The sequence below is a fragment of the Drosophila pseudoobscura genome, chromosome X (genome assembly GCF_009870125.1).
Source record: "Drosophila pseudoobscura strain MV-25-SWS-2005 chromosome X, UCI_Dpse_MV25, whole genome shotgun sequence".
In the NCBI taxonomy this organism is placed as follows: domain Eukaryota; kingdom Metazoa; phylum Arthropoda; class Insecta; order Diptera; family Drosophilidae; genus Drosophila; species Drosophila pseudoobscura.
The window spans coordinates 13,735,296-13,758,782 of NC_046683.1; the positions used below are offsets into that span (position 1 = coordinate 13,735,296).

The 23,487-nt window shown below is 44.3% G+C and overlaps 2 protein-coding genes across 7 annotated transcripts; one reads left to right on the forward strand and one right to left on the reverse strand.

Annotated features, from left to right (window-relative positions):
- Positions 1–466: 466 nt before the first annotated feature.
- On the forward strand, positions 467–23,233 carry inaE (inactivation no afterpotential E). 6 transcript variants are annotated; one of them, XM_002134064.3, is made up of 16 exons: positions 473–1,123; positions 2,412–2,590; positions 13,130–13,224; positions 13,343–13,449; positions 13,528–13,632; positions 13,709–13,810; positions 14,017–14,194; positions 14,262–14,681; positions 15,145–15,669; positions 15,728–15,869; positions 15,936–16,040; positions 16,123–16,250; positions 17,412–17,435; positions 18,182–18,314; positions 20,026–20,168; positions 20,997–21,132. In XM_002134064.3, exons 3-16 carry the CDS (start codon positions 13,130–13,132, stop codon positions 21,001–21,003), a joined length of 2,214 nt encoding a protein of 737 aa, XP_002134100.3. In that variant the 5' UTR covers positions 473–1,123; positions 2,412–2,590; the 3' UTR covers positions 21,004–21,132. The 6 variants fall into 6 exon arrangements, with proteins under 6 accessions (XP_015041668.2, XP_015041670.2, XP_015041669.2 ...); XM_015186182.2 differs by lacking the exon at positions 20,026–20,168 and having other exon boundaries at positions 467–1,123; positions 20,997–23,233; XM_015186184.2 differs by lacking the exon at positions 20,026–20,168 and having other exon boundaries at positions 467–1,123; positions 2,417–2,590; positions 20,997–23,233.
- LOC6901415 (aldose 1-epimerase) lies at positions 8,013–9,394 on the reverse strand. The gene has a single exon (XM_002134065.3). The coding sequence runs from the start codon at positions 9,308–9,310 to the stop codon at positions 8,138–8,140; it is 1,173 nt and encodes a 390-aa protein (XP_002134101.2). The 5' UTR covers positions 9,311–9,394; the 3' UTR covers positions 8,013–8,137.
- Positions 23,234–23,487: the final 254 nt, after the last annotated feature.

Genomic DNA, 23,487 nt, shown 5'->3' on the forward strand with positions numbered 1-23,487 from the left:
AATAGGTATAAAACATATCAATCTGGAAAAAATTAATTATTAAACACGCTTTAAAACAGCTTTGATATCTTCTTCAGATTAAATTAACGAAATAGTGTATACAAATGTACATATTCAGTTGACAATCAACGTCTTCAAATACCAGCAATATGTTAGAAGTGACGTTGCAACGGTTTTTCGTGAACCTTTTTTGTTGAAATCTTTTTAGACACAACACAATATATGGGAGTACTTCAAGAGCATATCTTGTGGGAAATTTATTCATCAATGGGATAAAACTATGTGGGAAAGGCTGAAGATTCTATCTAGCTAGTAATATTCGACCGAATATCAAAAACAACGAATAAGTATTATGGAATTTGAATTCGTCAGTATATTTACTGTATATTTTTCAAATGAAACGGTATGTTCGGGTATATTTCTGAGGGTCGAACGGTATATTTTAACGATAAGTCCGCGGCCACACTGCAAGCCAGAGCGGGCTGCTGCGCCGCCCCCAGTGTCCCCCATCGACGCTGCGTGTGCGCGTCTTTTATAAAATACAAGATTTATACGCGGTGCATAAATGAAAACCATATTGTAAATCGAAATTTGTATTGTATTAGGACTTTGGGGTAATAGTGATTAGGGAGTGTGTATAAATCGATTGTCAACCGAAAAAGGACCATAAACAATCGTGTGTGTAAATCCATAAAGCAAAAAATTACTCTCAAAGAAAAAGCAAAACAACAAGGTGTATCGGCAGCGCGCGGCATCTTGTCGACAGCGCTAACGGCAGCGCTGCGTCAGCGAAAGCAATGGAATGGAAACGAAACCAAAGCCATCCACCGTCGTTTCTGTGACCAAGCCAACTGCGACGCCGGCGTCAACGGCGGATTTCTTCGGATGCTGATGGACTAACGATGTTTCGGCGGGGTTGGTGCGGTGATGGTGATGCTGCTGCTGGCGGTGGTATTGGTTTTGGTGCGGTGGTGTTGCTTGCTTTCTGTGTAGACGCCCAAAATACCAACTAGTAGATTCGCAAGAGAAACTGTAAAATAACTGCACTCGAATGATGTTTCGAGGTCATCACCTGCTCCTACACCTACAACTCGTTCTCCGTCCAAGAGCAAACAATTTAATGGTAATGAGCGTATATCCCCCTCTTCCAATGGCCTTGGTTGTCGATGCGTTTCTGTGTGATTCCAATTAGAATATTTGATTGGGAGAGTGTGATGCTAGATAGAGAGTGAGAGAGAGCAAGAGCGTGGTGCGGTGAGGTGCTACTGCGGCTGTCATATCGATCCGTATCCGCACTAGAGCACACAGTCTTTGGAGGCAACATAATCCACCGAGGCGGGATTAGGGTTACTCGAACGTGCCGCATCCGACGCCCACGCGCAGCTTTAACTGCGACGCAGGCTCCTGCATTACCGGTCACCGGTAATTAGTCGACAAGGCCGGCAGAGCTGTCGCGTCTCGTTGTGACGGCAACGGCGCTGCCTTCTGATTTTGCCGCAGCTGCAGCGGCGTGAAAGTTCAGACTCATTAAATGCAGCTGCGCCACAGCAGAAGCCCCAGCGCCAATACGCAGTGAAACTTCCATCACAACGGTACATACTGGCAGCAGGCACCGCGGCGGCAGCAGTGCTGTCATGAAATTTCCATAAAAAAGCCAAAAACTAAAGACCAAAAATAAAACGATTATGTAAATCAGATTAAATCCGCGATATAATTGACAAATATACCAAAATAATAATAAATTTTTTCGTATTCTGCGCGGGAGGAAATTGGTGAAGAAGTCAAGTTATTCAGGAAAACCCTAAGACGAGAGGAGAAAGTTATTGTGCGAAAAGTTGTTTCCAAAGTGACCCCAAAGCAGAGCAGAATAACAGAAGCTAGATTATAGAATGGACTATTAGTAACTAAGAATTTTACGATACCAAAAAACCATGACATTCTCTGGGACAAGTGCAAGATTTTGGCGTTTAACTTTCAATTTAACCTGAACCGAAACCACAACTGCTTAAAAGCTGCATTGACAGATGTTTAGAAACTTTTTTATTATTATTATAATTATTATTTACCATTTTAATAGCTTTTCGGGTCGTGCAAACGTCTTTAAGGGCAAAGCATATAATTACTTATTTAAATGTACAGGAATATAAAACGGCCAAATTCTGGCGAAAACAAAAGGCTAAATTGGTTACACTGATACCGACAGCAGAGCAATCCATGGCCGCTCTCTCTCCCACTCTCTCCCTCCTCCACTCTCACTCTCCGTCTTTTGTGCGAGAAAGTGTTTGTAAAACCCACAAAAGATTTAACCATAAACAACAATAATGCTAATGAAACCAAGCGTGAAGCTTTGTAAAGCTCTCTCAATAGTAGTGCGTTTTTGTTTTTACCGTTTCAACATTTATTTTTTAAAGTGCAGCAACAAAAAAATCAAGCAAAAAAAAGGAGCAGCAGCAGATTAAGTGAAAAGTTTTTACTAACAGCCAAACATAAAGTTTGCAACTCTGTCAACCGCAGCGCAACGGCAACGGTAAACTAAGCAGCGGCGTCAGCATCGACGTCTGCCAGCGGTCGCGCTGGCAACAAAATTGAGGTATGTGTTCCTTCCATTCTTATAAGAATCTCATATTCCATATACCCAACATACATACATACATATTTACTGTGTGCTCTCTTTCACACACAAACACATGTGTATTCTTGTACTGTTTAGTTTGTAATTTTGCCAAATTGTGGACACAGCACGGCCAAAATGTAATGAAAACAGCACAAAATGAAATTTAAAATGTAGTTCAAAGTTTGGACAGCGCGGTTACAGCCAGCCAGGCAGCAGAGTAATGGGCGAGATGAACCATAGAAAATTATTCACAGTGTCAGGGACCAACATAATGGACAACTTACTCATAAATGGAAAAATATGTTATCTTTGGTGATGAATCTTTTAATACCCTTAAATATCGATTGTTCTTATAAATCTTTCCAATTTTTGTTTGGCTAGAAAAAGACAATCTCTTTTAGTTTTTATGTCATCAAGTCATCTGCAATCGTTAAATATATTTAATCAATCCTATTTTCTACTTTAAAAGATCAACCCCTAAATTTAATTCAAAATCCCCGAACTAAAATGCTGTTGAAGTCTCATCCCCAATATTAAATTTTAAACTCCCCGAAAAACGTGTGGCAACGTGTGAATGATTTTGCAAATTGAAATGAAAATTAACGTTTAGCGAAATGAAAAATGAGAAAAAAGCGAATGGAGACGAAGAAGCAAAGCAAATAACAAGAAGCGACAGCAACGGCAACAACAGCCATGGCAGCAGGGGAGGGGTAAATTAAAAAAAAAAAAACACAAAAAGTGATAAAAATAGACAAATTTCTGCTGATGCGCTCTGGTTGGCGGCGCCAGCGGCAGCGGCAGAGGCAGAGGCAATGCTTGAAAAGTAGGTAAGGTGGGTGGCAAATGGGGGATGGCCGACGCCTGCCTGATGGCTGGGATAGCTGGATAGCAAAACGAGGGTCGCTCCCAGCCATCGGCGGGCAGGGAAGTAGACAGTGGCAGTGTCCATGTCCAGACATTCTTGCTTTCCTTTCAATGCCCATTTCCTATCATGGAGAAAACTTCCGTGGTCCCAAGCCCAGACTCGAGCACTTTCGAGGGTTAGTTATTTTTGGGGCAACACAGCCCCAGCCGTGAAGCGGGGTACCCAAGGGCATGTTGTGTATGCATCCAGAAGAAAGGAAGATTTTTCTTAGGAGTAATCAACCTTAGTGATAATTCAAAGCAAGTAAAGTGAAGTTAATCACAGTTTTTGGGCTGAGAAAAAACACGCTTAAAAGATGACACTCTCAAGGATAGCGTGTATCCCCTATAAATTAGCTCCTGGGTGGACACGCTAAGATCTAATCGGAGAGGACCCCCCGCCTCTTTTATACATATGTCAGAGAGGCGTAAGAGAAAATGTCAAGGGACATCTGTCCAAAAAGGCAGAAACTTTGAAGGATTTTCCATTTGGCCAAAGAGGATGCTGATGTGCTGCCTGTGTGTATTGGCAGATTCCCTCGCACACACAGACACACAAAGTGTTACACGCATAATACACATGCAAATGTCAAAGTTGCCGCCAGGCGACGCGACATGGCTGTCGTCGTCCAACCACCATCACCAATCTCACCTACACACAGCCTGCCCCGCCATTCCGCCACTCCGCCAACCTTCGCACCGCCTGTGGCGACGACCATCGGCGAGTTTTAGCGGATTTTGTTTGTGCAGGAATGAAAATCGTTGCTGCTGGCTGCGCTGCTTCTGTATTGGTTTGCTATTGTACCAGGGTATATTTAAACAGAAGGTAAGGTGCACTGCGAGAGAGAGTGAAAGCCCAAATCTTTTACCGTTACAGTCAAGAGAGATATCGACACTTCGAATATAAGTATTACCTCCCAGACTTGGGTTGCAATACGGGGGCATTAACTGCTACCTTATTATATGTATATACCTTGATATTGTTTGCGTTTTTGTGTGTTGTGTCGTGTTGTCTCTTCTGCCATTACACGCGTGTTCTCTTCTAGTTGGTTGGAGAGGGCCAAGACTGTTGTGGGGTGGGTGGGTGTTGGGGATTGTGGAACTTTGAAAACTCACCACCATCCTTACCTAGCCCCTCCCCCCCCCCCCCTCGCTCTCTTCAGCTTTGCTCTCCCTCTGCCACCACTGTTTCTGCCTCTCTCGCTACACGTGTTTGCGTGTATTTGTAGTCAGTTTTTTGTATTGCATATTTTTTGCAGGCACTTAAAATTTGGAGCATTCTTACTGCTGCGCGGTCTGTTGTTGGTTGGTGAAGAAACTGCAGAGAAGGAAAATGAGACAAAAAATAAAAAGACAAAAATTGCTGCGCTACTTCACACGTCTGTCGCTCTAGCTCCCTGTCAGTGTTCAAACTCTCTTTACCGTGTCTCTTCATCTCCCCCGTGGCTATAAGCGGCAGGAATTACAACAAGAAGCGAACAGCAGCCACGATTACCGAAACTTTTGATACCCTCTGCTGATCTACAACTTTGTCTCTTACCTGCAAGTGCAAACTCTTGCTCAAAATCATTAGACTCTCGAAGACAGAGAAGTACCCTCTCGGAATAACAATGGGCCACAGAATAGCGGGACATGGCAAAGGCTTCGTCTCTTTCTCTCTCTTCTCTTTTCCGTGCAGCTTTAAGAAGCTTTGCACTTGTTCGCGGGCGTTTGTGTGTATGGGTGTTGCTGCTTATTTGTGTGTGTTGATTCCTTCTTTGTTTATGCCCAGACACATTCTCAATGCACACGCAACGCACCAACGCACGCACGTACGCACCCAGCACCCAGCTCCCTCCACACTCCACTCGGCCGCTATTCTCTACTCTCCACGCTCTCTTTTGTTTTTGCCATTGTGTTTTCATTGCCTAATGCAGCCGGCAAACACTCTCTCGCGTGAGAGTGTGTTCACACTTGCACTTGTATATGTATGTACGTATGATATTTACCGGAAGATTTATTGAATGATTGGATTGACAAGGCATTTACATTCGTTCATTTAAATACGCGTAGAGTATACATAGCTCTACAGAATGTTTCACTGTATACACTGCTTAGTCACTTGCACAAGCAGTAGCCAGTGGAAGCGGCTGTAAAACGCTCAAGAATTTGCTTTTTAAAGGAATTTTCATTAAATTTTTGCATAGAATACAGAAAAACTAATAAATTATAGGATACATTTGCAAAGGAAGGACAAGCAGAAATGAGCTTATAGGAATTTCGAAACCCTGTTACAGTTCCTGCCCAGCAAAGCTTAATAAAATATACAGCTTTCGAATGCTTTCTGAACACGGAAGAAGTTTTCAGTTCGATCAATGAATGAATTGGAAGCTGTTGGAAAATCTGTAAACTTCTGGACGTTTTGCTTCCCTTCCAGATAAAAGGAAATAAAATAAATATATATAACAGTTTCGGGCAACAGCAGCATTCTTTGCATACATATTTCCTCCGGTTTTCGGGCATTTTTCTGTTGTTTCCTTCCTTTTGCCCGTTCTCCCCTCCGTTTTGGTGCGGCCAAGAGTTTTCATGCTTTTGCCACATTCCATTAGATGTAATAAATACCAAAATGCAACAAAAAGAAATTAAAAATGCAAAGGAAAATGAAAAGTGAAAGGAATGAAATGGAATGGCAAAGAGAGAGTAGGAGCTCTCTCACTCTCAAAAAGACCACTCCGAAATTGGTTAAAAATGTCAAATGAGCAAACATTCATCCTTTTGGCCTTTTCTCCCGTGCCGTCCCATCCCCTTCCATCAGAGGAGAAAGCAAACAAGAACAAAGCTTCTCCCTCTCCCTCCTCCCTCCTCCAATTGGAATTTTCAGAGTGGCCTTGACATTATTTTATGCGCGAAAACAGGCGCTTGAAGTACAGTCGGTACAAGTGGAATCCCTACGAATCCGAGGAGCACTGCCGCATGATGCGCGAAATATCTTTGGCAAGATCCACAGAAGAAGCCACACGGAAGATCTACCGAGAAGGAATCCTCCAATTACACCTTCCGACGGAATGGACTCCTACCCTTGGACTTCAAAGAGGAAGGGTTCTCTCTGGAAGAAGGACCTAGGAACCTTTTATGAACTGAAACGTGGATAAACTTTGCGTCTAAAAAGCTTCTAAGCGAAATACTCATATTTGTCGGCATTTTTCGATAGATTTTCGAATGAATAAACTGAGAAAAAATCACTTTAGATAAAAAAAACATTTACAATCTTCAAAGTCGATTATAAAATTCAGTAATTCGACTATCTAGAGTAACTGTAAGTGACAGAAGCTGATCTGTTCCGCTTTTGAGGCTTCAACCATAATGCTCCTGCTCGTGACGAGCATCATCGTTTTGTGGTATATCGTTCCATTAAAATGGTATGTCATCCGTTGCCATAAAACTTTCTTTTTGTTTTTCCTGCCGCAACTTTTGCCTTGCTTCGTTCCTTCCTTTCTGCTTGTCCTGTTGCCTGGTGGCATGGCATTGGCCTTTTAGTTAGCACGACGGCCGCTGTCTTCCCTCTGCTCTGCTGATGGCATTGTTTTTATGACGCGCAACCCCAACCCCATACAAAACGAAAAAGGACAAAAGGATATGTGCGTGTGTGTGGGGCACAACTTTGTTGGGGGCTTAGCTTTTTTGTTTGATTTGGATTCTGATTCTGATCCTATTCCATATCACATCCTCCATTAAGCACTCGAGAGAGAGAGAGCGGGACGGCTTTTCTCCTCTCTCTCCTGTTTTTTGTCTGTCAATCTGCTGTCTGATAATGACAGGCTGTCTGTCGTATGCAGATATGTAGATCTAGGCTGTGATTCATCCGAGGCGCGGGAAAGCAGCTTGAGGTGCGAGGAAATTGATGGGAATTTCCTGTTTGCGAAAAATAATGTCGGTTCTTCCTTTCAATGCGAATGTTTCCGATGTCTACGCTCGTACTACTCTCTCTCCCTCTCTCTCTCTCTCTCTTTTTGCGTGCCACTCGCTACGAATGTGGCCGTTCGTTTATGGTACCTACGAACACTCTGAATGCACTCTGTTTTTCATAATTATACACAGCCTAAATAGCCCATGTGCCCCATTAGTAGGGGCAAGGGGATGACTACACATTAGCGGCTCGTTGGCCAAATCTTTGCCTACCCCGCCTACCACCGCCTACCACCGCCCACTCCGTCCACCGAGGGAGTGTGTGTTGTTTACCTTTCTCAAAGCGCAGGCTCCACATTTTTATCATGCCTCCACATGAGGCACACGACCCGCCCCTGTAATAAACCGCCAAAACGTCGTCATTTCTATTATATATATTTTTTTCCTGCTTTTGTGGTTAAAGCAAGTCACGCAAGTACCTAAAAACTACAGCGGGGAGCGAGGAGCGAGGAATGAGGGCCTGCAGACCGAAGGGGGGAGGGGGCTGCGGGGGGATGGCAAGTGCAATTAACCCCAAAGGTAAGTAGGAGGAAAAATGCAATTTTCTGGGTTCCTTTTGCTCTGCAGAAATTGAAGCATTTAATGGCTGTAAAACACCATTCCAGCACGTAATTTAAGAAAACCCACTTGAAAATATCGTAATAATATGGTTCTTGGTGGATGTCCTTTATGCGTTTATGAATTCCTCACCAAATCCTTGTCAATGGCCTCGATCTCCTCCTTTGTGGCACAGCACTGCCATGGCTCCTTCACGCAAAAGTGGTAGATGGTCTCGTGGAAATAGTTCTCACCCGGCATGACGATGATGGTGGGGAACATGGTCTGATTGCAGGCATCGGGAAAGCCCATCAGCTGCAGCACGTAGCCGCCGTGCTGCCAGTATCGTGTGCAGTTCTTGCCCATAATGGGATCCTCGCCATGCGATTCCTTGGGAAACTTGTTGGCCGTGGAGAAATGCAGAGCCGGCTGGTTGCTGTAGATGTCCATGTAGCGTCCGGACGGACAGTGCAGGAAGCGTCCCAGGTATCGTGTGTTCAGATTTGTGGGGCCCTTGGACAAGGCATACGTCACGTGGTAGCCGGGCACGGGCATGTCCTTGAACTGCCGCACACGATCCCCCATAAAGACGGGCAGACGTAGATCGTAGACGGAGTTATCCACGGACTTGTAGCCTCCCGTGGGCAGGATATTGTCGTCGGGGCTCGTTTCGATTATCTCGTTGCCTTCGATGAAGAACCGATGCTCGAAGAGGCCCTCAACGCCGGCCTTGTGACCCGCCAGATTGAAGTACGTGTGATTGCAAATGTCCACCGGAGTGGACTTGTTCGATGTGGCCTCGATCCGGATGAACAGACGACTCTCGTTGTCGATGGTAAAGTGAATCATGACGACCAGGCGGCCGGGAAAGCCCTCGTGTCCCTCGTTCGAGACATGTCGCAGTGTGATCCCATCCGGACGCATCATATGCAGGTCCCAGATGACTTTATTGAAGCCAATAAACCCACCCTCGATGTTGTGCTTCTGGTCGAGATTTTTCGAAACGATCACACGGTGCTCCTCCAAGATGAACTCTCCGTTGCTGACCAGCCCGGCCACACGGCCCAAAGTGCAGCCAAACTTCAAGTCCTGGTGCTTCAGATACCCGGCGACATCATCGAAGCCCAGGACCACGTCCGACATCTGGTGGTAGGCATCGGGCACTCGAATACTCTGAATGGTGGCCCCCAACGTGATGATACGCACGCACATATGGTTCGTATTCGACATCGTATAGCGGCGTATCACTTGGGCCTTGTTCGTAAACGGATTTGTGGCAATGCCGAAAATGTCTTCAACAATTTTAACCATGATTTTATTGAGACGAGACTTTTTCCATTGAAACTTGTAATTTTTCGAATTCGAATTTAATTTTATTTGAGTAGAATTTTTGCATTTGAATTATAGATCGAAGGTCACACTTCGGTGTATAAATTTCGCATAAGCGAATGGAAGCACAAACGATAGAACCACAAGAAGATTCTCAAGATTCTCTTGAGGGAGAAATGCTCTAGATTCCACTAGAACCATGGCTTTGTACACTTTGTAGAACTCAAAGAAGAATCACAGAATAAATTTTCGAGGCATGAATGGACTCGCTTTATCGTTCTTTCCAATGCAAAGTTCGTGCCGTATCATCATTGCAATGAATAAACGACTGATTGATTAAATGAATGATTCATTGTAATTGAGTTATCGTCCAATCTACAGATGTTAATGGCACCCATCAGGGGTTATTTGTTCGCTCCACGGATTCCCTTGTCGTATTGTTGAGTGCATGCCACCTGGTTGTACGGCGTGGACTTGCAACGGAGTGGCGTCGAATGGCGTTATCTTATCGCCAGGCCCCACAGGCCGCAAGCCAAATAAGAAGCAAGGGATCTATGTTTGATTTACGCGTAAACGAGTGCCAAACAAAGAAAGTAATCAAAACAAACAAAAAAAAACTCTTTGGACTTTGGTAGATAATTATTGGGGCAATAAGCGGGCCATGATTACATCATTTATAATGGCAATTATATCGTTTATTTATTATTGCTAGAATATTAGAATATTTTGTGGGAATATGAGGTCTGGCTTGTCATTAACCATCATCAGGATTGTGAAACATCAAAGACCTCTTTGGGAGGTCATCGACAGCCTGTGAACACTTTGCAACACTATTCCTAGCAACACTATTCCTTCTGTAATCGGATGAATAACATCATTCGCGAATATTTATGGATTTGTAAATATTCCGTGAAGGAATATCCTATGAATACTCCCCAAAATGGTTCATAAAGGTTCCACTAATTGTGCGTTCTATTGATCCGAAGCTTCATTCTTTGATGAATTACTGTGGAAGGTGCTTTTGTCATGGAGAATTCCTTTTAACCCAGAGTTCATTTCCTTTAAACTCGATTTTAAAGAAGTCTTTGCCGCCTATCTCTGACCAGCGACCAGCGACCAGCAGCTGCATTGCGTTTGGACAATGCCTGCCGCTGATGGCCGTCTAATAGTTCTCTCTTTTGAATAGAGAAAATTGCTCAGCCTCGCTCGCACCTGCCCCCCCGCCCTGATGGGGGCCATGTCATGGCTCATTGGCCACACGGCAAACGGAGTGCAAAATGAATGCAAAATCATGGCCAAAGCCCACCCTCCCGCCCCCATTTATTGTTCGTTGGGCCAAAGTTCATATCGAAGGCCAATGCCAATGGTTTTTATGGCCTTTGGAACTTTTAGTTGATTCACCTTTCATATTTCGCCTAGACATGCTTGGCTTTCGCAAAACCGTTTCCCTATCTGATAAGAAAAGTCAGTTCTAAAAGAAAATGTTTTATAGGCATTGCCTGTCACTAGAGGCAAAGTCTAGCGTTGGTTGGAACGGGGGTTGATCTATGATTTTGTGGTGCCTTTCGTTTAGGGGAATGTTTTTTTAGTGATACGCAAAAGCATACTCTAAATATTATTAGAAAAACGGTAGAAAATACCAGGAATTTACTATAAAATATGAGAAAATACTATAAAATACCAGAAATTTCAAAATAATCTAAAAAAATGCTTGCTAGAATTCCAAAATACTAAAAACTATACCAGAACATACCAAGAAAGAATCCTCAAAAGTTATGGCACGAATCTTCACAGATACCAGATCATGGAATGGAATTCTGTTGCATCATTCAAGAGTCCATGAAATGCCACGCATAAACATATGTACAACAGATTTTCAAGAGTCCGCTAAAAGGTTTAGCCATCGGAAGATTAAAGAGCTTTAATTTTTTTTTGGTCTTGCACGAAAGTCATGTGCAAATTGGACTATTTTTGGACTTATCGCTTAGTCGTATTACTTTACTTCACTAATAACACAGATTATACGAGTGTATATAGGGGGCTGAGAGAGAGAGCTTTTACCTCTGGATCTATATGTATTAACGGAAACATGTGCAAAATCGAATGCTCTTTTATTTGCGTGTTTATATTGAGTGTCGTGTGATTCACCGGAAAATTAAACGCTTTCCACATGATTATCCGATGCCCGATGGTGGCCTCAAAGGCATCATTAGCTACAGATACACACACACTTATGTACATATGTAAATTATTCTGCTTTATATGGTGCTTCCCCCTCTCGGCTCTGGCTTTTCCCCTGTCGATTATGCTTTGCTTTGCATTCAATCGAATGGGGGACCTCAACCTCTGTCTTGTTTGCATATTTGTGCCTGGATTCCATGAGATTGAAGCACTGAAACATTCCTAGGGCTGCATTTGTGACTTTGATGAGGCTACACCTTGGGACACTCATAATTAAAACCAGTAGCACTGATTTAATGCACAGCTCAGTCTGGTGTGGAGTCTTGCCGTATATTTGGAATCGATCTCCGTGTAGAGTGTTTTTATTGTATTAATCATTTACAATTTATAGTCACATCTTAGAGAGGCGGAGAGGGTATACACTCTAGGTTGTTGCCCCCCAAGATCTGCTTCTTTTTGTCCATATTTCTGTGACTAGTGGCTTAACTGTAAGTAGACTTTTCAGCAATAGGATAGTAGACCCAGGCCCGGATCAGCCCTCAACAGGGTCCTAGGCAACCATCTATTTGGGGCCCTTCTTTTTCTCACGCCTGGTCTCTTAAAAATCAATATTCTTTGGAATATCTGATTCAAGGCAAAGTACGAGTACAACCAATATGTCTAGTCGCAGAAATATAGTTCGGCAGAACAATTTGTAATCATTAATCCTAAGAGCTATTCCTGTGTTTGGAAATACGTCGGCTAATTGATCTCTCACGATGACTATCAGTGCATCTGGAGTTCACGTAGATTTGGGACTTGCTCCAATTCTCTAGAACAAAAAGAACCTAAACTTGTATGGCTTTGTGGATGGCTTCATCGCTGATTGGAAATTTCCACTTTTGGAGCATTTCCGTCCTCGGATAATAATTGTTCCTCGATATCATCGAACATTAAACAAAATTCGAGTTTTGCATTTCATTCGCCATACACGTCGCCTCATAGCGAGTGTATTTTGTGTACTCGTCATCAGGAATGCTTCCTATAGCCGCTAGTATGCGCGTTCGTCGCATTCGAAGCGTGTTTCCAGCGTGTTTTTGATAATCAAAGCAAAGTTTTCTCATTGTTCAACTTTGCAACATGTTCTCCAATCAAATTAGGGGAATGCGCGGAGCCGGGCTCAGAATTCTGGCTGATACTTTCCAGGCATCGATACCTCTACAATTTTCGATACCTAAAAGCACAGTAATAAACTTTAAAGTTTGATTCGTGTGTATGTCCTTCCAACTGAAGAAAAGCTATAAATCTTTGAACATTGTCTCTGTTTGCTGGGCCCCTTTGTCCCCTTAGTAACTCTATAGCCGCCCCTATCTTATAGATTTATTGGTTTGAAACATTCTTTAAGAGAGAAAAGAAAAACCTTTTCCTTTCTTCCTGCCCCTAACGTTTTCCATGAATAGCTCTCATCGATAGATCTAGACATCTATCTCTGTGTATTCCATTAGTCCTGCTGTGTCCCATATCTGGTGTTGGTTTTCTTCCAATTGATCTAACCATTTTCTTAAACTTAGATTTAATCTTGCAAACTCTTGAATCTTATATTTCATATCCCTTATTCTCTTTTTTTGATTGGATTTGCAGATGCCTGGACTTGTGGTCTTCAGACGTCGCTGGTCTGTCGGCTCCGATGATCTCGTGGTGCCTGGAGCATTTCTCTTGACGATACATTTTATATGGTAAGCAGATCATCTCTTCACTTCTATATATTTATATATCACTTATATATCTCTCCATTTTTCTCTTTATATATATTTTTTTTTCCGAATCCTCTCATTCTTCGTGTTAATGTGACAGTTTTGTGATTGTTAGCGTCTCGTTGGTTATATTTGATTATAATACACGAATTTTAAGCATAAAACTATTGTTCTATCATCTAATAGGCTACTTGCTAATACTATTTTGTAAGTATTACAAAAATCCCCCTTCACTAGACCCAAAACTGGCCCATAGACTCATTTGTTGACGTTTCTTTGTTGCAGTTTCAATATGCGTAGAAATAGGCATCTGTGTGATCTCGATGCGTGGCAGCATTCTGGATGCCGAGGCGCGTAATTCTATCAATATATGGATATATCTCAAGAGTTGTAAGTATTCAAGGAACACAAACCAAGACAAGAAACTTATGTATAATTTTTGTCTTCCTTCCGACTTCCCTTTTAGTGGTGATATTATTTGATATCGCCTGGCTGACGGTCGGCTCGGTTTGGTTGGGCCACTATTATGCCACATCGCCCATTGATGATCCCAAAAAGGTTTATGTCGGTGAGTGCCTGAGGGGTAATTTATTGACAAACAAAATCATTGAAATTATTCCTGAAAAATGTTCTGGAAGATGAAGATGTATTTGAAATCAAAGCCAAAATGTTTGTACAATCGCAAGGATGGGGTGTTGTTCGCTTATGGGAAATTTCAACAGCGAGTGAATATCACTCGTTGCTTTGCTAACGAATGTATCTGTTCATCTGTAGCCATCATCATTTGCAATTGGGCCCTGGTCTTGATCACATTGATCACCATCTGGTGCACCTTTGATGCCGCCGGCCGTTCGTGGGTGAAGATGAAGAAGTACCAGCGTTCGATGCGCGAAACAGAGTCGCGCTTCAACTACAAGCGCAGCAACAGCATGAACCGCAACTGGCGACAGAGGTGAGTACATACCTTCCTTATGGAATCGAAGTCTCATTGAACACCTCTTGTATTCCATCATTGACAGAAAAGTGATGCGCGCCTATCAGGATAGCTGGGATCATCGCTGTCGTTTGCTCTTCTGCTGCATGGGCTCAACGGAGCGTAATCGCAACTCGTTCACGGATATTGCCCGCCTGTTGAGCGACTTTTTTCGGGAACTCGATGTGGTGCCCTCGGATGTGGTGGCCGGCCTGGTGCTGTTGCGAAAGTTCCAGCGTCTGGAGCGCGAGGCGATTGTGAGGCAGCGAAAGAACGGCACCTACGAGTTCCTAAGCGGTGTACCCATCACGGAGCGGACACAGTTCCTAGCACTCAACGATGCCAAAAACTATGACTTCTTTCAGACGGTCATCCACTATATGTACTTTGCCCAGGGCGCCTACGGCTGGCCCATGTACGTGATCATCAATCGCACTAAAATGTGGCATCTATTGCCGGAACTGAAGTGAGTTGTATACTCTTTTGTGAAACACTAGGGGGCAGGCCGGGCTGATCTGTTAATTTCGGGGATGCGGATCCATACGGAATATATCATTAGGGCACTTTACTATACCCTTATCTGGAAAGAGTGGCACGCGTCATGTGGCAGCTCTCCTCGGTCGGTGGAATCTTTTGTGGAAATGTGGCTTACAAAAGGGTTTCCAATGGAATAAAATATGACGAGAATACTCTTAAATGGAAGTACTTTATGGATATAAAATGTTAAAAAGTATCCGAAAAGACTGTCTCTGGGCGTATACTTCTGAAACATCAGTGACCTGTGGGCTATAATCCTCCCCGACTCGCCATTATAGAGGGCTTTGTGTCCCGAAATGTCGAAAGTTTTATGTTTGAGGGTTTTCTTGCACATAGCCTTTCTTTTCGGCCTTTTCGATTACTCATTTCTCATCATTATTGTGTTTTTGCAGATGCTTTGGCTGCTGTTGTGGCAGTGGCGATGACACGGATGTCATTCAGGACAACTGCTGCCTGTGCAACTATGCCGCACTGAAGAAAACCCTCCAGCTGGGCGACATCGACATCGTATATGCCACCTATCATGTGGATGTGGGGGAGACGCCGTTCTTTGTGGCCATCGACTATACACAGCGGTCGATTGTGATCAGCATCAGGGGTACGCTGAGCATGAAGGATATACTCACCGATCTGAATGCCGAGGCGGAGGTGCTGCCGCTGCAGCCGCCGCGTGACGATTGGCTGGGGCACAAGGGCATGGTCCAGACGGCCATTTACATACGGAACAAACTGCTCGAGGAGAATCTCATTGAGCGGGCACTGCAGCGCAACACAGAGCGGCAGACGCACACGTTCGATCTGGTGTTGGTGGGGCACTCGCTGGGCGCTGGGACGGCTGCCATTCTGGCGATACTGCTCAAGCCAGAGCATCCGACGTTGCAGTGTTTTAGCTATTCACCGCCTGGGGGTTTGCTCAGGTGGGGACTAGAAATATCTTTTTCATTTGGCTGTGGCCCTAATTGTTGCGTTTTTCAGTATGCCTGCCGTTGAGTACTCGAAATCGTTCATCACTTCGGTGGTGCTTGGGAAGGATGTGGTACCGCGCATTGGCCTCAATCAAATGGAAGCCCTGCGTGCGGATCTCATCAATGCCATTCAGCGTAGTGTGGACCCCAAGGTAGGAGCAGTATTATCTCCCTCTTAACTTGATTTAAACCCCTGTTGTGCGCCGTTTTTTTCGCAGTGGAAAACCATTTCCTGTTCGGTAATTTGCTGCGGCTGCGGACCAGAGCCCACGTCTGTGGTGAATATGTCCGGCCAGGACACGCACATCAATCAGTACCAGGAGGTAATCCATCCACCCATCGAATGCCCCCCTCCCCTCGCTCAAGAGAATCGAATAATCAATTTGGCGATCAATATTTTTGCAGGAGCGTGGAACGGCCCGTTCGACCAGCGCCCATCCGACGGACAGCTCAATAGCTTTAACACTCCATCAGCCCTTATATCCGCCCGGTCGCATCATACACATAGTGCGGCATCATCCCAAGCCCGATGAGTGAGTAGCTCCCGCTTTGTTGGCCCTTTAGCCTGTCCGTTGATAACGGCCCTAAATTTAGATGCGGACGCTGACGCATCTATTTCCTTCTCCAACCCCCACTGAGCCCCACTCTGATCCCAGGCGGACCGAACCGATCCCCTTGTTATGTTTTGATTTGTTTTCGTTTCGTTGTTGTTTCATTTGATTTGAGATCCGCTTCTTGAAGGTTGCGACAAGCCCCATTTCGCTAATACGCTAATTGCTGTGTGATAATGGGCCTCGGAAACGGCAACGGCCTTATCACCGCAGTTCAATGCTGGAGAGATCATCGCTCAATCTGCGATCTGAGTCACCTCCTCCCCATGACGTCAGCGACGTTGAGCGACTCGCGAGTGTCTCGTAAAACAAGTGAAACGAAAGTTTGCTTTGGAGCTTGTTTTATTTATTTATTAAAATTTCAGACCACGATAAATCGTAGCCAGAGCCACAAGTCGCTCAGGTTGCAAATAGATTGATAATCTTACGGAACAAATATTCGGCAGGCTTCTGGAGCCATCCTCTGCACCCTCTGCAACCTATCCTATACGTATCTGTATGTTATAGCATCCCATTCAGTCGTAGATAGTGATATTTCCTGGTCTTGGAGCTGTGTAACTTTTACAATTCTCAGCGGTTGATGAGTATAAATGTCTCTCAGTATATGCTCCTGAGTCCCTTCATTCACTCGAATAAATTCGTGCTTTTTCGCTTCAATGTTGTGCCTACGAGTCTTACGTGGGCGTACACATTCCCTCAACCTCTACCGGCATGGCATTCTAGTTATAGAATGCTCCCAAAAGAGCGTGTAATCTGTAGTTTGAGGATCGAACCAGCGCATTTTGTGACCCCTAAGCCCAGCCTCCAATTGATTGCCTATCAATGGCATGGCATCCATGGGCAAAGAGTACGACAGAAACCTGTTAAACGAACAATGGGCCCGGCCGCCCCACCAAAAGCTTCTCATTTGTTCCAATTTTTCTTGTTTTGTGCTCAGTTATTGCATATTTTGGCTGTTGAACTTTGTTTTGTTTCGTTTGTGCCCCACTCCTGGCCCAAAAATTCCAAACAAAAAATACAACAAAAGAAAAGGAAAAGAAAAAAACTAGAAAATAATGTACGAAAAATACTCATATCTTTCAGGCAAAAATACGACAGTGGTTGGAGGTAGGCACACAATAACACTTCACTACACAGACACACGCACACACACACACACGAAACATGCCACATGCATCCACAAACTTCATAGATACAAAGTGCATCCTTTGCATCCTGTGCATCCTATGCATCCCTCCATGCAACCAACAGAATGAACAGAAACCGAAAGAGGAGCTTGAGCAGTGCACTGCAGTAACTTGTCTCTCTTTCTCTCTCTTCCTCCTTATCTCTTTCTGTATATGTCTATGCCACTCTTGCTCGTGTTCGCTCTATTACACACACACACACACACGTACACACGCACACCCACACACCCACACATGTACCAACACATACATACAGTTTCTCTCTCTGTCTAGTATTTTCGTTGTTGAATTTAGTGGGAATCCCCCTCCCATCTTCAGAGATCTTCTAGTCATCTTCTGTTTTCCTTAGTGCATGAATGAAACAAAAAGTTAATCGATGCATGCATCATTCCTTACCCTTACTCCTTAGAAAGTGTCTCTATAAGTGTTTCTCTCTCTCTCTCCCAGCTTGGCTTAGCCTGGAAATACTTTTTCTTTATATATACCCCAATATACCAATACCCCATGTGCATGCCAAGAAACCCCAGCATCAAGTTCTAATTTAAACTCTATACTAGAAAAGTAGACTGAATTTAGCCATAGCCACATATTATCCAAATATACAATATATCCAGATACTATTTAACGAATGTGTTTCATTAATGATGTGCTTGAAATATTTTACAGAAATGTGCTAAAGAGTCGAGAGCCCGTATACCAGGCTATTTGGGCCGATTCCACGGATTTTGATGAGGTTCTCATATCACCGGTAATGCTGCAGGATCATATGCCTGACAAGGTTCTGGCTGCACTCAAGAAGGTAATTTCGGAGTTCGACGATGAGCGCACCTCCTCCGTGCACAGCTATTCAACAGCTAGTTGATCGGATGGATCAATGCCAATGCCCCCTCCCGAGGAATGAATTGAATAGACTTTTGATGATTACTACCAACCACCACCTTCCCGTCGTCGTGTTGTCCTATAGCGTATATAGCCTCTAATATGTATAGTACATGAAGCACCGATCTAGTTAGTTAGCTCGACTGTTGTTGTATTTTTTTTTTTGTTGCCTTAGTCTAGTGGTAAGGTCGAAAAGCGTTCGCTGCCCATTACCGAACACCCAAGAAAAACCTCTAGAAACCACTTGAAAAACAAGCCAAACGAACACTTCGGCCCACATATATCATGACAAACTCACAAACATATCTATTTAATGCCTATCTATATGTACAATATGTTCAATTATTTAATAATGCTTTCTAGTCGTAAGGCCGCTTATCGCTTATAATTTGTATGAATTTTGTTCGGCACTTGATTTTGTTTGTATTAATTTATTGATTTTTGCTTGTCGATAGTTAAGAACTTATTCTTTGTTGTTCCTTTTGATACTACAAGTATGTATATATGTATGTCCAAGAAATAGAAGAGGAGGAGCCAGATTACTTAGCCAAAACTAAACAAAGCACTTGAACCCCTGTCCAATCTATTGTATTTATCGATGGTTGAAAAGGCAGGCATTGCCAATGGAGTTAATCCTAAGTTATAGTACATAATAGTACATGAATATTCGTTTTTGTACAACTCAATTATCTCTTAAGTTTAAAAACCTGTAATTTGCATTTCTTTGCGTTTTTCTTTATCTCAGTCGATGTTGGTTTTTGTCTTTTTCTTTGTTTTTGGTATGACGAATATACACACATTTGTATGAAAAATATTTATTTTAATTGGGTATGGAGTGCACTCGCTACTCGTTGAAACTCAACGAATGAGTACCTGTTTTGAAGTTTTAGGAATTCGAAATTGTTTTTAATTTAAATTATTATTTGTATCTACTGAAAGAACATGTGGATACGCAAGAGACGAGCACAATAAACAGTAATTTATGCTAGGAATAATTTTCTAATGTTTTTATTTGATTTCATTCTTTCGAATTTCATTTGGTAAGTTAATTGAGTTCTCAATCCTTCATTATGCTTTTACCACATTGAATACCACCAATTGAATCACCCAAAAATCACACACACACAACAACCCACACATACCCACAGAAACATCTGCTGCATGGGAATGTTAGTAATTGTCGTAAAGCTTTTGAATGGCCAAAAAACAAAAGAAAAGTATACAAATATACTCATATATGCATCTCCGCTACGGTTGAGTTGGGAAGAGGTATTAGCCATTAGATGATGTGTGCGCTAGCTAGTTGCTAGGTGAGAGAGTAGTGGATCCAGTCTGTAGGTATGCCCCGAATTCCCTGCCCCGCCGTGGCCCCACCCTCCCGTCCGCCCCTTAGCTGATCTGATCGGATCGGATCGGATCAGAGTATTTATTATATGTAGGTAAATCTACTTGTATCTGACGAACTGTTGCTGTATTCAACGATGAACTTAATTATGTTTGCTTTTTCGTTTGCTTTTTTTCGACATCGATGTGTCTGTGTGTGTGAAATTGAACCGATAAACGATAACCGATTACAAAATACCATTTGATTTTGTATGTGACCAAACCGAATCGATGATTGATGTGCACAGGTCGTGTCTTGTAGAGATCGTACCGTAAAGGCATGTACAACTCGTAAACGTAATGAAAACACGACAATAACTACAACTACAACTACAACTACAACAACAACAATTACAACTACAACTACGACAACACAAAATACAGATACCAGGTACAACCGCCCGCCATCTATGTACTTCTAAAATCTACTAAAAAAAAAATTATCATTAAAAAGACAACAAACTTTTCCATTTTGCTCTCGTTAAAAGTAAACAAATCCAAACACAAATTCTTAATATACCCCGAATTACAAGTCTCTATCTCTCTCTCTTTCTCTCTCTCTCTATATATATATATATATATGTATACTATATATGTTTCGCTCCCGCTCTCAACCTAACCTTCAAATAAGAAAAACCTATCCATTTTGTAAAACTCTCTAAACATAAATTGAACTCGATGTCTACTATGTACAAGAAAAAGCCAATCTCGATATTGTGTCCTGCACCGATAAGCTCCTAGCACTTCACCCTCCCCTCCCCCGAAATTTACGATCCATTTAGCAACTGTACTCTAATCCCCGCCCCACCCCCATAACCACCTATACATACCACTTCAGATTCTTACTTAATTTCAACCAACAATGCAAGGCTTGGCTGTCCTATCGAACATTTTGACGTAACTGTACTTACTCGCTATGCCACTGCATCTGCATCTGCACCAGTCTCTCGCTCGATCCAGCTACTACTACACACTCATCTGTCCAACTGTACATACATATACACGCATCCCCTATCCACATCTACTCGTCTGTTTTCCGCATACATACATACATATATGTTTAACTACAAGCTGTATAAATCAGGATTGATAATCAATTTTAGTAAGAAAACAAACATAGGCTTAAGATTAACATTTACTTAATATCAGTACACTCATCTGGTATCTCTTGCTGCTCCTTTCCTCTCCCCCTCTCACACACACTCTCTTCTCTCGCTAGGTTGTAACAACGAGTGGGCCACGAAAACCATTACGCCAGACCTCGAATGCATTCTCCACCACATCCAATGAAGGCCAAGATACGGATCAGGAGCCGCCCAAGCTGAGTGGTGACGACAATGAGACCGAAGTGAAGCCGGATCAGGGCCAGACCATCTCGCACCAATCGCAGATGCAGACGCAGACACTGCACTGCAAGCGTCCATCGCAAAGTTCCTACACGAACCTGAGCAACTGCCTTCTGCTGACGCCGACGGCCCAGCACAAGCTCTGCCTGGAGACGTCCTTTACCAATGGTTCAGCCAAGGAGCAGCTCCAGGCTCAGCAGCAGCGAATCACATGCGCTGTGAGTGGCGGCAGCAAGGCCTCCTCCATAGCGGGCAGCATCTTTGGACGCAGCCAGATGAGCAACAACACAACCACACCGTACGACATATCAAGCGCCCTGGATGATAGCATCACCACGGTGGCCATGCGCCAGAGTCCATCGCTGATGAGTGAGACGGCCACGGTGATTGTGAATGCGGAGAACGAGAGGGCAGTGCCACGGCTGAAAGCGGTGGCCTTCGACATGGCACTGACACCGCCGCCCTCGCTGCCCCTGCTGGGTCGCCAGCATTCGGAAAGGAAGCCTCGAACGCTGCCGTTGGCCCAGGTGCCAGCCCTGCGCAGGGCCTCGGATGCGGGCGTGGATCTGCTCCACGACGATTGGTATGGCCTGGCCCCGTTGGCCAGTCCCGAGACCCTCTCGGAGATATCCAGCGTCTCGTCTCGCACCAGTGTGCCCATCAGCCTGGCCAACAGCATCGAGCGGTATCTGCAGCACATGGGTGTTAGCGCCGTCAGCGCTCCAAAGGTACCGCTCGAGGACATATTCGAGTCGCAGATGCACACCCCGAAGGTGATGCGCCGTGCGCCCAAATTCACCGAGAACCTGGCCGGCTGTGCCGAGGATACCCGCAATCTGGACCAGTATAAGCGTATGGGCCGCGTCTTTGTCACATTCCCACGCATCTTTCCCGACCAGCAGCCGCACAGCCTGGACTCCAGCGACGACAGCTTCGAGTCCGCCTCGGCCCACAGCCTGCAACGGCTACAGCTGCCCCAATCCGCGACTGTAAAGTGTGGGGCCAGCTCCAAGTCCGCCGACCAGCTGGACGGCGATCAGGAGTCGGCGCGTCAGGCACCGGCAGCCAAGAAGCTCACATTCAGTGACAGCGACATCCTGGCCGAGGAGCACTGCCTGCGCCTGTGTCCGCACTGTCCCTGTGGCCGCGACTCGCAGCGCGGCTGCTGCACCAGATCCGATCACAGCCAGTGCTCCGAAGGAGGGACAAGCGGCACACTCGGACTGGGCTCCACGGACACGAGTTACTACAGCGCCAACTCTTCGCTGGAGCAGTTTGTTACGCCCGGCAGGCACCATCAGCAGCAGCAGCAGCACCAGCAGCAGCAGCAGCAACAACAGTTGAACGGCGTACTCCATCTGGATGAGATTCTCATGCGTCCCGGCGTGCTAGAGTCTCATTTCCCGGTCATCGGCGGCAGTGGTGGCTGCATAGAGACCCCGGCTATTGTGGCACCCGCCTCACCTTCGCCGCTTAGCAATGGCAAGCGGCCGGACGTGGTCGGCGGAAGAGTTCGCAAGCGTCTGTCCTCGGAGGAGTTTGTTTTCACGCGCAGCGAGGATTTACCCACTCTAGTACAAATCGGTGATAGGAGCAATCATAGCTCTCCATCGGGACGCAAACGCAAGGGCTGCGTGTATCCGGCCGGCACCAGCATACGGATCGATGCCCTTGGCGCGGCTGCGTCCTCATCCCCAACGTCCATTAGTAAATTTTCCCGCACTCGCGTGGCCATTGGAGCCGGAGCAGGTGGTGTGGCCAAGAAAGCTGCCACAAATAACGAAAGTAATGTTTAATAGTTGTAAGAAAGCAGTACCTTATCCAGCCGATGCAGACAGATAACCGACAAACCAATCAATATTCCATTGCAATTGCTTTACGAACAACAAACCAATGCGATTAAACAAACAAACAAAAAACAACCTAACAATTTTTGCATACCAAATACCTAAGAAGTTTAGCGTTAACACTGGCGTTTAATAGTGAATAAATGCAATATACATATACATATATAAATATATTTTTTTGTGCAGCCAACTGGCTAAATTGAGAAAAACCCTAAGCGATGACAAATTTTAATAAAACGTTTTAAAAAAATTAAAAAACCCGAGTCAAATTGTTCTTAATGGGAATTATGTCAGAACTAACGATATTTAGCGGAGTACGAAATGAAGTTGGCTGCAAACAGACCGACGTGAAGTTGGTCGCGCCATAAGGCCACATCCAAGGGCTACAATTTAACCTATAATTTATTTACTTAAAAATATTTTTATAGGGTCATTTCGATCGGCTCAGGGCCTTGAATATATAGGAATTTATTCGATTTTAGTGTTTTGCAGAATAGCGACAGTATTCGACTCTGGT